Genomic DNA, 17,614 nt, shown 5'->3' with positions numbered 1-17,614 from the left:
TAAAGAAATGATGAAAACAGACCTAGGGAAGTTTGAAGTACAAAAGGCAACTCACCTCTAACCTACAGTCAACTACAGTTTGGAATAAAAGTTACCAAACACGCATTTCTTCAAAATGGCTCAGTCTGAGTAATTAAAAGGCAAATTTCCAAAATCATAAGGACTTCTGTTAATCAAGTCTAGGCCTAATTATTCTTCCTACTGATGGACACAATGAAGTAAACATATCATTTTCCTAATTTAAAAGTAATTCTTATAAATTGCCCTTAAATGTCAGTGCTGGATGTGGTCCACCCTCCTGAATTGTGACTGTTGTAACAGATGTTCTCACTCCAAATGACATACTTCTTGGCCACCTAATTAAAGCAATTTTTAGGGGTGATTCATCTTGTTGCCAGCTTGGCCACTCTTATATCCTGTGTTAACCTATAATTTTTATACCATAGGAGAGGAATTCGGTCTTTAAGGACTTATACCAATTATGGCAAAGGGGGAGGGGGGGATATTACTTTAGTGTGTTTTTCCCATTATTTCTCAAGATCTTTAATCCACAGTTTTTCCATTTATACAGAGCAATTCCTTCCCAGGGACAAAAGTGATACGTATTGGCAAAATGACCTTACCTAATTTAAGTGAACCAGTTTAAAGCAAAATTTCAGATATCCAAATGACTCCATATTCATAGTGACTAATTTACAAATTAGACCTTTTGAAAAAGGACATTAAGAATGGTATGAATTCAGTGAAGTACTAAGAAACTTTTATAAAAGAACAAAGTCTATTTAGGTAACATAGTTTCCTAAATTTTCCTTTTTTTAGATTTTTACGTATCAAAACCTATCTAAACCATAAATTATTTCCTCATCAATGTACCGGTCTTACTCACATTCATGATTCACCTATGCAGTTTACCAACTTAATTACTACGCATTAGAAATATCCTTCAGACACATTAATATTTAACAGCATTTATAAAATAGTAAATAATTAACAATTTAATTCAAAATATATTTACATATTGATATTGCAAACCATTCACACTGCTGATCCCTGCCATATTCTTGACCTGCATAATTTCCAAGTCATCAGAATATTCTTAATGAAAACAAAACACTCAATCTTTTGATTGGATAAGTCTATTTTATAGACTAATATATCTGTTTGTTAATCACTGCTATCGATCAATGAAATGATACTTATAATTATTTCCCTCTTTTTCCCTTTTCTCTACAGCTTTAGAAGAGGTGAGTAAAATTATTTTTAGAATTTGTTTTTCTGTTTATACTGGGATTACTGTGGCCACACAGTCTTCTCGGGGGGGAGGAAGAGGAGGCTACATTGGTGTTGAACAACCTGGATTCCCAAGAAAATCATCAAGAGTTGTGGTAGTCAAACTTTGCTGGCTGCCTAGAAAGTACCCACCCAATTTCCAAAATGGGCGGTGCTACTGAATAAGACCACCCTTATAAGAGCACTCATAAGAAACAGAATAAATAATCCAGTGGAAGTTTGGGTTTTAAGCATCCGCTACTACAAAGCAGGAGACTTCACAGAGCTAGAGAATCTTTGTTACTCCCTTGGAATCATTTGCAAGAGTATTATGAACAAATTCTTAGCTCATGAATTGAATTTGAGGCATAATTACAGATAAGTATACATTTTGGTTCTGAACATATTTTATCTAATTTATTGGTAAAATTTAAAATCAAACTTTGAAATGTTGAAATAATGGTACGCACAGTATATATACTCTAGATATATTTGTATACCACACAGAACTGGGAGCCATTTTTAAAAGCACATATACAATTTTCCTCCTAATAATTTCTTACTTCTTCTTTTCTAGGCAACTGCAAGAAAGGTAAGAGTCTCATATTTTCCATAATATCTGAAATGATCAGAAAGAACTTCTAATTTAGCTAAATTTAAGTAGACTACGGAAGGAAAATACTTTGTCAAGATCTTGCCCACATGAATATGCATTAGCTAAACCATAAAATAAAGTATCTTTGATGTTAAAGATAACCAAGCTTTATTATCTTCCAGAATTATCTCTAATTACATTGATATTATACCAACTGGTGATTTACATACTAAAGAAAAAAAAGACTTGTTTTAATTCTGGAGATGGAATGAGTATTATGTTAATTATAGGTAGTAAATGAAAGTTTATTTTAAAGGGCTTTGACTATATAAGTATACTGTTAACGATGTAACAAAATGGTAATTTTATCCACAGAAATCATATTTCTAAAAATAGTCGTTATAATATTGGCCTAGTGACTGGAGACTATAGCCTCTAGTCTCCCAGCTTAAAAACATTCCATGTCATTATAATAAAAACAATATACTTTTTTCTATTGTATTATGCCACTTTTATAGCTACTAATAATATTGTGTTTAGATCAGTCTTACTGACTATATCAAGAATGCTTGCATGTTCACTGTTAATTGCTTACACATTTGTTCTCATGCTGTTTGTATCTTCCTTGTAGGGCCCAACTGGAGATAGAGGACCACGTGGAGAAAGGGTGTGTAATTTTTGAACTATTAAAAAGCTTTGAACTATATCTGAATAACTACATGTTAGAAACTACAAGAAACTTTTACAGTTTGTAAGAATACTATGCATCCAGATATTTGCACCACCTTTTATGCAGTTAATGACCTAAAGAAAAGGCGAATGAGCTTTATTACATATAATCAATAATTTTTTTTAGATCAAAACTGTCCTTTTAGAAAGCAAAACTATTATAAGCCACCATATTCTTTGCATGGTGTATCTTTCTTCGTTTTCAGTTGACCTGTCCCACTCATGCATAATGGAAATGTATCTACCTACAACCATACATCCGCTCTTTTCACATGTTTTGTTTGCTTTTCAAGTAAGATCTCTTACGTAACCTGGGAATAGTAGTGAAAAAGCAGTCAGCAACATGTTTCTGTCTAAATTTGTAAATGTGCAAGTTAGGCTTACAAGTTATTCATCATATTCTTAGATCTCCCTGCTATGCTTATTTGGCATGTATAACTACATGCTTTTGCATTACATAACACTTTTGCCGGTATATAAATACCTACATCTTATGTCTGTTGGGAAGTACAGACTAAAAGGCATTCCACTCGAACAATCCATTAGAGGTAGCATTATGTCAGTAAATTATCTTAACAACATACATAGTGTTAATGGTAAGAAATCTGCAGGATTTTCTACCTTGTGATAAAGTGGCTTTATTAGTTGTCATATCAATTAATCTCCTGTTCACACATAATAAACCAAAACAACTGAATGAGTTCATCAGTCTGAAACTGACACTCAGTATACATGGGACTTCGCTGTGCACTCTTCTCCATATGAAGTTTATAGAAGTCTAGATTGTAGTTGTAATCTTCATCTTTATTTAAATACTGGAGCTCCATTATGAATTAATATTCAAAGGCTGAGATATCCCTCTTCCAGAGGAACTACTCTCCCTGTGTCTTCTTTGTGTGTCAGTCAGTAAACCTCCTTCTAAGACCCATGTCGTAAGTGAATTTCCGTTAGTGATAAATACGGCATATTACATTTCCTGACTGCTCGCACGTTGAAAGAGCTGAACAACTGATCTTACCACTGTGTTCTTAGGTCTCCTTTTAGATATATAGATTCCTGAGGGGTCTGTCTAACCCTGACGTTATTCACTTTCTACAAAACAGGGTCCACCAGGCCCACCAGGCAGAGATGGTGAAGACGGTATCCCAGGTCCCCCTGGTCCACCCGGTCCCCCTGGCCCCCCTGGTCTTGGCGGGGTAAGGTGTCTTCAGCACTGCTAACTTACAGCTGACTTCAGTTTTGTTATACCTCTATTGGAAGAAGGCTCATTGTGGAACTTATTTTTAGCAGTTAAGGGAGAGTCTGCTATTGAATATTGGTACATTTTCTTTCATTTTCTTTCATTTCTTCTTTCAAGATTCTGCTTTGCCTGTTCTCTTTGTGTGCCCTTGTCAATTACAGGCCTGGTCTTTGTGTGCACGGGAGGTAGCTGCAGCCCTCACAACTATTATTTAATTTGGGGATTTAATATCTTTCATCAGTAGGGCACAAATAAGAGGTGTTGCATTATTAAAGAGTTTGATTAGATTGAATTATAAGTGAAATCCCTGATCTTCAGCAATTTCACAAACATCCTACTCTTTTTATTCTCCTTGGCTTGAAGTCTGCTGAACCAACATTCAAAAGTAGTTTTAGGTTTAATTTGCTTGAAACTAATTTGAGAAAAGTACATTTCCCTTTTTCATTAATATCTTCTTTTCGCTTTATGTCTTTAACAATGGTATGAGTGCCAAATGGCCTCACTGCAGGAAGGAAAACATATTTGCTTAATTGGTTAGCACTATGAATCAGAAGCCTGATTCTAATACCCAACTGTATGCCAGTAAAATAAGACCTTTCTCCCCCAAAAGATCTTATTATGATTGCTTATCTACTGAGTGCATTAAAAAGCACCTTTTTTAATAGATCTACTACTATAAGAAAGATCTTTAACAGTAAAGTTATTACTGTGAACTATTTTTTAAAAGTTTAATCTTCCAAGGGGCATTTTAATTTAATTTTCCTCTAAACTTGAAAACTCTTTATATCCTTTTTGAAACTCAAGCATGAAAAAGGTCTCTTAGTCACTTTGGGTAGTTCTGGAGGAGCTGGGCAGCAGGTGAAAATAGAAAAGTGACCTCTTGTTCTCTGCTTAATTTATCAGGGATCCCCAGGAACTTAAAGTATAGAAAGCTCCCCCTTCTCAGTGTAGAGGTTTAGGGGGTGGGGACAGGGGGGAGGTGAGTGACCACGCGGGAAAGGGTTTGAAAAATAAGGTAGGGAAGCTTCCCACTTCAAACCAGGTGTGGACTAAATTTTTTTAAGCTTGCATTTTTTCCTCACTTTTTAGGAACTTAGCTCATTGTGGAATTATAAACTAATAATTATATAAAAATATAGCTCCCTTTTAAACAATAGTGTAAACATCTTTACAAGTAGAATGAGAAACTGAACTATAGGGCTGGTAATTATAACGTATATACTATGTTTTCTCCCCTCTAGAACTTTGCGGCTCAGTATGACCCTGGAAAAGGAGTTGGCCCTGGACCAATGGTATGCTTATCTCTTTTTATCTTAACCAAAACCAAAAGAATTTATTTTTAATGTTCAATATTTCACATTGCCATTTCCTGAGTTCCCGAGGTTAACACTCAATACTTAGATCAGATGAAAGCGGTATCTCCTTTTATATTCAAAGCTATAATAATCTGAGCCTAGTTTGGGGGTTCACTTTTCTCCACAACCATGTTTCCAAAGTATAAATAATCTCTGGACATAGTAACCATGGCTTAGATAAATCAATTTAACTCAAAGCTTGATCACTCTGATTAACTTTTTTTACATCCTTTGCTATTGCTCAGAATTTTAAGCAACCCTTAGAGAGACGGAGCTATTAAGTTCTATAAACTTGCCGGAAAGGAACACGTTCTAGTCCATCCCATTCGTTCTACTGCGAGAGAGTTTAAGCCCTTTCCCAAGGCCATGGAAGTGGTTAATGGCAGAATTAGGACTAACCTCCAAGCAGGATGTCTAATAATCAACAACGTCATGTCTTGTGTATCTAGTATTCGAATAAAACATCAACTTATTCAACAAATATTTATCAGGTGCCTTCAGTGAGCCCCCAGCTGCCTTATGCACTAGGGATGCAGCAGTGACTATGACAGAATCTCACCCTCCCTCAAGTACTTAACCAATACAGGAAGTTTCTTTTTATACCTTTCAATAAAAATTCCCCTTTTTGTCTATTAGCTATAAATCAATATAGAAGAGAATATGAATGTAATTTAGCATTCATATCACTCAGCACACATAGTTAGCAACATATCCTATAATTTGAGTAACATCTTGAAAAGCATCTATATGATTATGATGATGATGGTCTATCTTTAACAAGTGAACCTTCCAACAAGCCGTAGTGAGATGTGTTAGGGAAAAAAATGATACGAGCATGCAAAATATATACTAGTATGTATAAAATAAAGGGGAAAATTGCTGGAACTAAAAACATTAAGTTGATTAAACACTGCAGTTTAAAGTTAATATGGTCTTTAAAATACAAATTTTACCTGGACAATGCATTCGGTGCTCTATCTTCAAAAGAAGATGTTTGGCTGGACCTAATGGTCCGCAATAAGCTAATACACTATAAGGGCAAGATAATATTTTCTGTAAATTAAAACTCTCACTTGAGAAGTAATGTGCCTTTAATTGATGATTTCCAATTTCCTGCTTTTGCCTGGTAATTTAAGGCATCCATATGTGAAATGAAGAAGTAGAGATTTTCTTTGGCTTTGTTTATATTGGATATTTGAAATTAGCCGTCTTAGCTAATGCTGGACATTAGTCAGTTTTAAAGCAGCACCTATGTCTCAAGAAAAAGCTAAAGGGGAAAAAAGTGAAACACTAATAATAATTTTTAAAAAGCCTGCATAAGCCCAAAAAATTAATATGGATTTCAGATTCCCCTGACTTTGGAACATTCTCTGGGGGGCATAAAAGAGAGTGTTTTACTTTTAAATATCAGTGGAATATAATTTAAGCTTTTACATCCACACACAGTCACAGACATATGTAATCAACAGATATGTGGCTCACAAATAAGAAAGATAGGCAGCATAAAGTATTAAAATAATTTTCCATGTTGGAAAATCAATAACTATAAAACCCCACAGGGTTCTTCTCTGAATTAATGAGTAATCATGGTCCGCCTCACAGCCCCCACAAAATAAACTACCTTTTATGTAAATGAAATTGTTGCAAATACGTGGAAAAATGAATAAATGTAATTAAAAATTCATGGAGTCAAAGAAAATTATTTTTAACGTATACCTAAACAATCATTTTGATTGAAAAGTGACAGTTTCTTTTAATGTGGAAGCAATTTCTAAAAGCAAACAATTCTTATAATTAAGATGATGTGCTTTTTAATAAAATCCATATTATTTCACCCTAGGCTTTCATGCAGTGGGGCAGACTTGCCTACAGAGCCCCCATGGTTCATGTGTCACGAACAAATTACCCTAGACTTGTCTATGCAATATTTTCAGCGTGAAGGAGCCGGCCCCTACAGGAGAGCTTGCCCAGGCATTCATTACTGCATGGGGGTTGAGGGGGAGTCACGAATGTGGAGCCAGCTCCCAAACTAGTAACGCCGCTTGGCTCTACTTGTGTGCTACAGAACGAAGAACAAAAAGAACAATCTGCCATCATTGTGGGCCACAGTTTCAGGAAAAAAGCAGATCCTTGCAGGAGGATGTTTCAATAATGTTTTCTTTTTCCTTCACCCCTCACTACATCCCCTTTTGTTTGACAGTTTCATTGGTCACCAATGAAAGGAGCCATAAGGTTATATAACAAGCCTCCCTCTAATCCTTAAGAAGGCCTTCTGATCCTTTTCAACTCATGCCTCTTGTGCCAAAAAAACATATCAATTTCTTAGCTGACTATGACACGGGGAGATGACATATGATGAAGGGAACCCAAATGGAAAAGCTTCGCCAGCTGCATAGAAGGCGGTCATATATTCTCTACTGTGCAAAGGCGGATCCCCTTCATGGCCTTAGAACCGCCTCCGTGTGCCCAGCTGTGCGCGACTGGCAGGAACCTGTGGCCACCCATCCAACTGGGTTCTGCTGATCTGGGTTAGGAGAAGTGAGAGCAAAGGCAGAGAAATAGTGGAGGAAACGTGGGTCATTAAGCACTCCTTTGGGAACACAAAAACTATGAAATAAAACCGGGATAATTGTCTTCATGTGTCCATCGCAAGATGTCTATGGCCCTACTGTGCCCTCCTTTCTAGCCTAAACCAAAGCTGTGGGAGCTTCTCAGTGCAAACTATACTTTTCCTCTTTACAGGGTTTGATGGGACCGAGAGGGCCTCCTGGTGCATCTGGAGCTCCCGTAAGTACCGGAAGCTGGTCGTTCCTCTTCGACAAAAAGACAGAATTAAACAAGGGTGCGGAGCACGACATTTCTGTTTTCTTTTAGGGCCCCCAAGGTTTCCAAGGACCTGCTGGTGAGCCTGGTGAGCCTGGCCAAACTGTGAGTACATTTTCCCCCTTTGTGGTAAAGATTTTTTTTTTCAAGATGTTTATTGATACAACCTTAATGAAATGATCGGTCTCCTCGTTTCGTAGGGTCCTGCGGGTGCACGTGGTCCCCCTGGGCCTCCTGGCAAGGCCGGTGAGGATGTAAGTATTTACTCATCAGCATTTCCAAAACACCGTCTAAATACTCCTGCCTCAACAAGAATGTCTAGATTCAGATGAAGTATTCTGCCAAAGCTGAATATGCAGGATATAACTCTCCCCATATGGAAAACATTTTTTTAATGAAATCTTAATTTGTTTGGTTTAAGGGAAGTAGTTGTTAAATATATATTTGGACCCACACTTTTATATGACGCCTGTTCCCCCTGTTGTAAAAACCAGGATGTTCCGACTTCCATCTGATGGCTTAGCAAGAAAAACGGCTTACCCTACGATGTTTTCATGTTTCAGGGTCACCCTGGGAAACCTGGACGACCTGGTGAGAGAGGAGTTGTTGGACCACAGGTAAGATTTATTACCCCCGTGTATTCAGTCCAGACACCAGGGGCATCTCGCATACAAGACGGTTGGTAAAACTGGAATCAGTCTAAATGGCCAGGGATGTCTGAACACCTGCACCCCTCACTGAAGACATCCGACAAATCAAGGAGCCTAGTTAAGAAAGCATACAGTTTTCATTAACGCAAATGATGTCGTCTTAATGACAGTAAGCATACTACAAACGAAATCATGTTTTGTACAAATACCATAGTATTACTTACTCAAAATAGAGCAAGTTAATTTACCGCTCTGTGCTTAAAAAAATATCCCAGCCATTGATTCCAAGCTTGAACCTCCACGAGAAGACATACTTTGGAGGGAAGAAATCGCTGTTTTTGAATTGAGAGCGAAAACATTATTTATCTTCTTCTGTGTTTCTTTTTAAGGGTGCTCGCGGTTTCCCTGGGACTCCTGGACTTCCTGGCTTCAAGGGCATTAGGGTGAGCACATTCTTTACCCAGAGGAAAGAAAATGTTATTTTTAGGCAAAACCTCATCTATATTTAAACTCCTGGGTGACACATACTTGCTTCCAAACTCCTGAAAGTCGCCAGAGTAATGAGAGTGAGAGAAGAGTTCGGATGGCTGGAAAGTGCAGTGGGGTATAGTTTTTTCGGTCTGTTCATAGCTCCCAAGAAATGAGAATCCCTACAGAGAAAATTGTATAAAAGGCACATGACGTAAGAGGTATTTATAACCATCTGAAGATCGTAAAATGATTAAAGATGGAAAGAATGTGAGAGAGCATCTAGTTCTATAGCCTTGCCTTTCAAGTGCAGGGAGGTTTAGCAACTTACCTGGGGAAACGGAGCAAGTTTGCTGGGCGCTGGACACTCCATTGCACTGAAGCGGTCACCAGATTCCCCCAGGAGGTTTGGATTTGACCAAGCACTATAATGGGACAGAATTTTAATAATAAGAATTTGCATTTCAGGGACACAATGGTCTGGATGGATTGAAGGGACAGCCTGGTGCTCCAGGTGTGAAGGTAAATACCACATCAGAAGCATTGTTTTTAAAACAATTGACTGTAATTCCCCATCACCATCAGAAAGTATATTTTTCCTGAAGACTGCTTATATTCCAAAGAGTATCTTATTTCCTCTTTAATACTTCAGAGCCCTTAATGGGGAGGATACAGGATTCTGTGACGACAGGCCAATTATTAATAATATTTATTTAATTCAATATTAAACAGTTGAGATAAAAATAATGTCAGTAGTTTCTTCCCCCATTTCCTATCCTCCTGTAATTTCAGCTGATCTCCGCAGCCAAAATAAAAGTAAATAAACATATAATCAGATATTAGAACGCTATGTTATTTTACACTGTAAATTCTCCTTTGCCATGCACAAATTAGATAGGTACATTCATGTCACAATCCACTTTTCAACCTCTTTCCTGTGATTTATCTGTGCACACTCAAAAAATTTTTAATTAGGTAATTAAAGTCTCAGAAGTGTGTTATCTCTTGGCTAGGCTCTTCTCTGACAGCGCTTTCAACTATAAAATGTTCTCTCTCCTATTAAGGAGATAATGTGATATTAAAGTGAATACCAACGTAATTACAAATTAATGAGTGACGAATACTAGTGGGACCAGAAATGAACGTGAATATGGAGAGCCTGCTCTAACTTTCCAGCTGCCACACAAATGGATAAGGTCAAACTCATTCTCCCTAGAGCCTAATGTAATAGCTTAGACTACTAGCCCCAGCATCAGCAAATGTTAGAGCCACAGCGAGCTTTGGAGAACCCCTCGCTTTGCAGCTGAGGGAAACTGAGGCTTAGAGAGAATGAGTGGCTTGCCCAGAGTTAGGAGGCCTTAGGTTGGAATCCCTGACTCTAATTTGCACTTACTCCCAAAGAATACACTTCACATAGAATCCTAGAAATGGAGGGTCCTTAAAGGGTGTCTCCAACCTGTTTCTTCTGTATCTTCATCAGATTATCTAGAAGGAAAGTTTCTTTATGTGTACCATTTTATTAAATTACTGCTCCCCCCCGCCCCCACCACTACCATCATGCTTTTTACTCAAGAATATAGGTTGGAAATAAATAAGATAGTTCTAAAGAATATTAGGAAGCTCTAAATTTCCAGGCATATTTTACAACAGTGAAGATATTTAGTGTTCAAAGTAACTTCAGGGATGCCTGGGTTGTTCATTTGGTTAAGCGACTGACTCTTGATTTCGGCTCAGGTCATGATCTCATGGTTGATGGGTTCGAGCCCCACGATGGGCTCTGTGCTGACACTGTGGAGCCTGGTTGGGATTCTCTCTCCCTCTCTCTCTTCCCTCCCCTCCCCACTCTCAAAATAAATAAATAGAATAAACTTAAAAAGTAACTTTAAAGAGGGTAAATATGATTTGATTGAAAGCAGTTTATCCTCTGCCATCTCTTTTTATGATATTATTCCTAATATGTAAGCCTAGTCGAAATGATATCCAAATCCTAAGGGGAAATATTAGAGCCAGGGTAAATAACACTCAAATAACCACATGTCCTTAGTACTGTGATGTTTGGTATTATCTAAATAAAAGCCTACATTTTAGAAATTTAAAAAATGTATGTGGCATAATTGGGAAGCTGCATGTACACAGAATGTTACAAAATATATAAATGGTTCAAATTAAAATAAGAGGGTAAAAATTACCCAATCAGGACAAAAAATAATCAATACCTGTAATGACCAAACTCCCAATCCTTCTTTTCCATGTAGGGTGAACCCGGTGCTCCTGGTGAAAATGGAACTCCAGGTCAAACAGTAAGTATCGATTACCTGATATATATCTAAATGTGTACGCTCTTTGCAAGCTGGAAACTCTGTAATGTTTTTGCTGACGACCATTTCCCTCAGCACTGTATTCTCTGATATTTTTCTAATAACCTTCTGCATACTTAATTGAAATCCATTACCTTTTAGTTGGAATTAGAACAAGACCTGTTTATTTCTAGTGGATTCTTGCGTATGTTGGAAATTGGACAAAGCAAATGATGCCTGTGACGTTTTTTTACATTAGCATTCTGGATTTCATTGAAAATATTTCTGTTTTTAGGGGGCTCGTGGGCTTCCTGGTGAGAGAGGACGTGTCGGTTCCCCTGGCCCCGCTGTGAGTATTTCCAATTTTGTCCTGTTTTATCCTTTTAAACGGTCCTCTAACAACTGCCGTTTGACTTTTCCTCTTGACTTCTTCTCCTTATTTTCTTCATAGGGTGCCCGTGGAAGTGATGGCAGTGTGGGTCCTGTGGGTCCTGCTGTAAGTTTTGACACCGAAGAATTTGGAAGGGGTTGAGAGTGTGGGATGGGAACTATCTTCCTTATTAATTTATAAAATGACACCATTTTAGACACCTTACCAAGTGTCCTATGAGGTCTTTTGAAAGTTCTATTTGTAAGTACTAGTATCCCTAGGGCTTTTCATTGATGCATAAAGGAAAATCTACCTTACCTGAGATATTTTGAATGTCTCCCCTTTGATATTAATGACGACAGGCTAGCTGTCAGTTTTCTCTTTGCCAATATTAAATAGAAATACGAACCGGCCATTGTGAGCCACTCCAATCTTCTAGTCTTGTTGTGTTGTTAACACAGGAAGTTTCTTATCACATTCGACTTTGATTTCAGGGTCCCATTGGGTCTGCCGGCCCTCCAGGCTTCCCAGGTGCTCCCGGCCCCAAGGTAAAAACACTGGTGACCATTGTCATTACCTTGATAAATTTCTTAATTTGATGTGAAAGATACTGTGTTTGCAGATAGATAATTACAGAACAGGTACCTTAATTAGTCCCCCTTTCCAAGTGGATATAGAAGGACTGCTTTTCTCACTCCAAACGTGAAACAGATCGTGTCTCTGTACTTGAGCCCAAGGCCATAGATGTAAAAAGCCAACATGGAGATTTGTTTTAGGGGACCCCTCTGAAATATACTCCCAGGACTGACTAGCTGAGAAACAGAGTCTCCACGCAGGGAGACAGAGGTATGTGAAGATGGTAGCCAAGATGGCAGAACTAGACCCGGAAAATAGGAACCCAAATCCAAACCTGTGGTACCAAACCAGATAAGGGAACTGACTGCAGCTCTGAAGAAAGTTCATGAAACTTGATGTCCTAAAAATGGAGATACGCTGTTTCATTATTTGCAGACTAATGCCTCAGTGTCATTCCTTCTTTTAGGGTGAACTTGGACCTGTGGGTAACCCTGGTCCCGCTGGCCCCGCGGGTCCCCGTGGTGAAATGGGTCTTCCAGGTGTTTCTGGCCCCGTCGGACCTCCTGTAAGTGGCCACTGTCACTAACCTCAAGGAGTGGAAGAGCGTGAAGGCGGGGTCAGAGAAGACGGGAAATAACTCCCATTAACTGATATCCTTCTCCTTTCTTTTTCTTCTTAGGGTAACCCTGGAGCCAACGGCCTGACTGGTGCTAAGGGTGCTGCTGTGAGTATTTGTCTATTACGTGCTGCTCTGCTTTTAAAAGCACTGTAATGAGCTGGTACCGCGTCACCGCCGGTCACCTCATGATGGCTCACCCTGCATTTCCTTCACAGGGCTTGCCCGGTGTCGCTGGGGCTCCCGGCCTTCCTGGACCCCGGGGTATTCCTGGCCCTGTCGGTGCTGCTGGTGCTACTGGTGCCAGAGGACTCGTTGTAAGTGATCATGGCCACGGCTTTCAGCTTCCTGAAATACTGGCTGTGCCATCATTTTGTCGCCATCTAGACTTCCTCTTGTGGGTTTATCATTTTTCTTTTTTCTTTCCTCACCATTTTTAGTCTGTATTTCTTCTATGAGTGCGTGCACATGTATGTTCTCTCTGTCTCTGTCTCTGTCTCTCTCTCTCTCTCTCTCTCACACACACACACACACACACACGCACACGCACACGCACACGCACGCAGACCCTCCCGCTACCCTAGAACACTGCCCAAAGATCAGCGAGGTACCTTTCTATTGTCAGCCTTGTCCTTTCACCTAAACCATTTGCCTGTAAGCTGTTTAAATATGAACTGGGCACATTTCTCACGGAACTGAACTTCTCTTTACCTTGATCCCTGAATATTCCAAGATGTTTGTCTGTAAGAGAGTTGGGACAAGTATTTGTCATTTGACCACCGTTTTGTATGGAACCCTAGGGTGAACCCGGTCCAGCTGGTTCCAAAGGAGAGAGTGGCAACAAGGGCGAGCCCGTAAGTACTTCTATAATCACAATTTTATAGGGTTATTACTTTTCCGATCCAAAAAGTTAATACTCCTGCTTTTCAAAAAATGGTTATTATTTTTTCCCTCTGGCTGGATGTGACATAAAAGTGATTTTCTTCTGTTCCCTCCTCTTTGCTTTTTCCATTAAACAGGGCTCCGCTGGACCCCAAGGTCCTCCTGGTCCCAGTGGTGAAGAAGGAAAGAGAGGCCCCAATGGTGAAGCTGGATCCACCGGCCCCTCCGGGCCTCCTGGGCTGAGAGTAGGTCCCAGATGCTCTTGACACCCAGGCACCCCAGAGGGATATGACGCCCCTTCGTTGGAATTGGTCGGAATGACTGAGTGTATTTTCTAGACGAAGGGAGCATCTGCTTTCCATCTGCTTTATTAGATCAGTGACTCAATCTGGTCTGGAAACAGTATTGACCTACTTTTGTAGAATGTCTCCTGCACACATTCCTCTGGGGTTTGGGTGAGATTTTTTTTGCCTTGGTTTGTTTTTGTCCGTCTCCCTTATGGGGACCATGGTTCCTTGCATGCATATGCCATGTTTCTATAGACGCTGCCCCACTGGATTCTAGGATTTTCTCTGACTCTTGCTGTTTTGCGTCCTTTCTCACAGGGAAGTCCTGGTTCTCGTGGTCTCCCTGGAGCTGATGGCAGAGCCGGTGTCATGGTAAGCTGTCCGTTACTTACTCCTGGGGAGAGCATGGGGGGGTGGGTGCGTCCCCGGCTTGAGCACCCTCCTCTCCCCTTCTGCTGAATAGGGCCCTCCCGGACCCCGTGGTGCTACTGGCCCTGCTGGCGTCCGAGGTCCTAATGGAGATGCTGGTCGCCCCGGAGAGCCTGGCCTCATGGGACCCCGGGTGAGTTTCAGAAAGATTCTGAGCGAGTCACACCTGGCACCATTTCCTTTTTTAAAGGGACGATTCATATCAGAAGACGACAATAGAAAAAATCATCAAAAGTAAATCTGCTAGTAGATTTACTGATGGTTGGCTTTTTAATTTAACTTTATCAATGCCCAGAGATATTTTGACAAATTTGGTTAGTTCGTAAATTTCTTATTTATTGCTTGATACGATGGCTGTGAGGTTTTTGGAAGAGTAGATTGATTTTAATATATCCAAATTAGGTTGGGTTCCCTATCAGCATGAATCTTGAATCTCAACTTATGAGTTTTATATAAGGTGTTCATGAAACGTATTAGGACTATACATTATCAGTGTATTAGATTCATAAGTGAAATCATTTTTCCAGCAATCACAAAGTGCTATAATGTATTCAGCATCACACTAGCCACGGGGAAATGACCTTTAGATTCGTAGACACTCTAATCCATAGCAATAGAGTGATTTTTTTTTTTGCCTCCATTATCTCTTATGGATGAATATCATCTGTAATTGGACCATAAACAAGTAATAAAGACACCAAATATAGCAATAAAAAATCCAGTTTGAAAATTGCTGACTAAAAGTATTTGTTTTTCTGTTATGAGGTAAATAACATGATACAATGTATGGTGCTTAACAGTTTCTTGAGACATCTGTAAATGAATCCAATAAAAGGAAAGGCATAAAAGATAGAAAGAAACAAGATTTCAGACCTCTTTTCATACCTCCCAGCTAGCGGCTAATACCCCTAATGATTTACCCTAGGCAACAAACAAGAAGTCGGGTGGAAAGTGCTTTTGTGAGATTGTAATGAATTGAAGCCTCGAGTCTGTGCGTTAAAGTGCCAACCTGAAAGCATCCTCATTTATTTTCTAGGGTTTTCCTGGTGCCCCTGGAAATGTTGGCCCAGCTGGCAAAGAAGGTCCCATGGTAAGAATTGCTCATTTTCCATTCTCTTTTCAAGGACACTTATTGCACCCTTATCAAATCTATTCTGTGGCTTATTTATACATGAACACATTGAAAATAAATATCAGCCACATACATCATCTGGGAATGCAGGGTAATAGATTGTAATTATGGAGTCCAAATGAACGCAGGACTGAAAGGAGAGAAGGAAAGAGGAAAACATGGCAGGGAAAATTGAAGAGGGTGACGGGGGTATGGGATGGGAGGGGAAAGCAGGAATTGTGTACGTATGAGATTGACTTGGCCGTGTGTGTACTGACATCCTATTTAGTAAAGGAAAATGGAATCATAATTTATTGACCCTTTATACCAGGAAGCTGTTTGCATTCAGAAAATGATTCTGTTTCATCCCATGGCAGCATCACAAGCTTGAGATCGGGAGACCCTGTTGGTGCCCAGTGAGCTTTAAATAAACTCTGCTTTCAGGGCCTCCCTGGTATTGATGGCCGGCCTGGACCAATTGGCCCAGCTGGAGCAAGAGGAGAACCTGGCAACATCGGATTCCCTGGCCCCAAAGGCCCCACTGTAAGAACACCATGCCGTCTTCTCCCCCGGCACTTCTTTGCCACATTTCACCAAAATTCTGTTTTCTCTCCTGCCCTCAGTCCAGTCTGTCTCAAGAGGGTGGGGGGAGGTCCCTTTCCACACAAGAAAACAGCAAGCCACTTACCACGTTAATAACTGATCTCCAATATGTCACTGCACACCTGATGGAAATCCATCTATCCTGAGTCTATGCCTCCACACCTTGGTGTACTTGGACTTGCAAGATGATGGATCATGCCTTGGCTAACAGAATTCAAAGACTGGGCACGTTGGGAAAAAAAAAAAAAAAAGGCAAGAAATTAACATTGCAAAGTTGTCGTGGTGAATTTGACATTACATGTGTCCTTTTTTTAATGTTTGTTCTAGGGTGAACCTGGCAAAGGTGGTGAAAAAGGTCATGCTGGCCTTGCTGGAGCTCGGGTAGGCGCTGCCTTCTGCGTGTATCTGCCCACCTAGTGTGCGCTCAGGAAACACACCTCCTTTGAGGCCACCTGACAGAATTCTGTCATTTTCTTTTCAAAATGGCATCCCCAACTATCCTTTTACCATCACAAAATGTCTTCTTAAGAAAACAAACAAACAAAAACACACAAGGCAGTGAGCTGTAACAAATCAGAATGTATATTAGGTCTAAAGTATTCATGGATGAATTTGCTTTTCATTTATTTTATGATTAAACTGCTCTGCAAAGGCTAGTAGCATTCTCTGGCCTTCGTAAATTGCCCTCCATCTGTGGACTTCCCACAAGCCGTATCAAAAGTTAGTATTGGGGCAGGGGACCCACAATGAGTCATTCTAAGATGATAAGCTTTGAGGAAGCAATGCATGAGGCTTTGAGGCTTCTTAAACTGTCTCACTGGTAATTCTGTGCCTTCCTGTGAAATATTTCAGGGCGCCCCAGGTCCTGACGGAAACAATGGTGCTCAGGGACCTCCCGGACCACAGGTGGGTATTTCTTCCATTCTTGTTCTTTGCTGCCCTACATTTTTCCAGTCCAAAAGTTGTATAAGTAGACGGCAGGGGTGGCATACCTCTCTATTCATGCTCTCTTTACTGTCGCTTTCAGGGTGTCCAAGGTGGAAAAGGTGAACAGGGTCCCGCTGGTCCTCCAGGCTTCCAGGTAAGTCGGCTAAAACATACAGAACACTGCCTTTTAGTCCGATTGTCCAGCTACAAATCACCACAGCAGAATGTGGTTTCAGAATCACTGCTCTCCCCCACCACACAGAACACGATTTCAGAACTGTAAAGTAATGAGGTTCACTTTTTCAAGGCAAACTTTTGTGTAATGCTTTAATAACATATAATAGTTAGTGATCGTGTCGCTATCAGTATCCAGAAATACCCAATTAC

At 39.9% G+C, this 17,614-nt stretch overlaps 1 protein-coding gene and 1 long non-coding RNA gene across 2 annotated transcripts in view; one reads left to right on the top strand and one right to left on the bottom strand.

Moving 5' to 3' along the window:
• COL1A2 (collagen type I alpha 2 chain) overlaps positions 1-17,614 on the top strand; it is a 36,158-nt gene that overhangs the window by 1,459 nt on the left and 17,085 nt on the right. The window contains exons 2-28 of the mRNA XM_039236240.1: positions 1,234-1,244; positions 1,847-1,861; positions 2,496-2,531; positions 3,697-3,789; positions 5,075-5,125; positions 7,931-7,975; positions 8,063-8,116; positions 8,212-8,265; positions 8,575-8,628; positions 9,051-9,104; positions 9,598-9,651; positions 11,385-11,429; positions 11,722-11,775; positions 11,878-11,922; positions 12,291-12,344; positions 12,839-12,937; positions 13,052-13,096; positions 13,207-13,305; positions 13,789-13,842; positions 14,008-14,115; positions 14,476-14,529; positions 14,621-14,719; positions 15,623-15,676; positions 16,142-16,240; positions 16,628-16,681; positions 17,153-17,206; positions 17,328-17,381. Of these exons, the coding sequence (XP_039092171.1) occupies positions 1,234-1,244; positions 1,847-1,861; positions 2,496-2,531; positions 3,697-3,789; positions 5,075-5,125; positions 7,931-7,975; positions 8,063-8,116; positions 8,212-8,265; positions 8,575-8,628; positions 9,051-9,104; positions 9,598-9,651; positions 11,385-11,429; positions 11,722-11,775; positions 11,878-11,922; positions 12,291-12,344; positions 12,839-12,937; positions 13,052-13,096; positions 13,207-13,305; positions 13,789-13,842; positions 14,008-14,115; positions 14,476-14,529; positions 14,621-14,719; positions 15,623-15,676; positions 16,142-16,240; positions 16,628-16,681; positions 17,153-17,206; positions 17,328-17,381 (1,592 nt within the window). The remainder of the gene's footprint in view (positions 1-1,233; positions 1,245-1,846; positions 1,862-2,495; positions 2,532-3,696; positions 3,790-5,074; positions 5,126-7,930; positions 7,976-8,062; positions 8,117-8,211; positions 8,266-8,574; positions 8,629-9,050; positions 9,105-9,597; positions 9,652-11,384; positions 11,430-11,721; positions 11,776-11,877; positions 11,923-12,290; positions 12,345-12,838; positions 12,938-13,051; positions 13,097-13,206; positions 13,306-13,788; positions 13,843-14,007; positions 14,116-14,475; positions 14,530-14,620; positions 14,720-15,622; positions 15,677-16,141; positions 16,241-16,627; positions 16,682-17,152; positions 17,207-17,327; positions 17,382-17,614) is intronic.
• LOC120234407 lies at positions 8,630-17,355 on the bottom strand. Its single transcript, XR_005529081.1, has 4 exons — positions 17,293-17,355; positions 16,386-16,521; positions 9,461-9,554; positions 8,630-8,775 (listed from the first exon to the last, which is right to left on the bottom strand). It is a non-coding gene; the product is annotated as an uncharacterized LOC120234407 (long non-coding RNA).

Source organism: Hyaena hyaena, unplaced genomic scaffold (assembly GCF_003009895.1).
Source record: "Hyaena hyaena isolate Hyena2069 unplaced genomic scaffold, ASM300989v1 scaffold_109, whole genome shotgun sequence".
NCBI lineage: Eukaryota > Metazoa > Chordata > Mammalia > Carnivora > Hyaenidae > Hyaena > Hyaena hyaena.
This window is presented reverse-complemented; position numbering and strand designations above follow the sequence as displayed.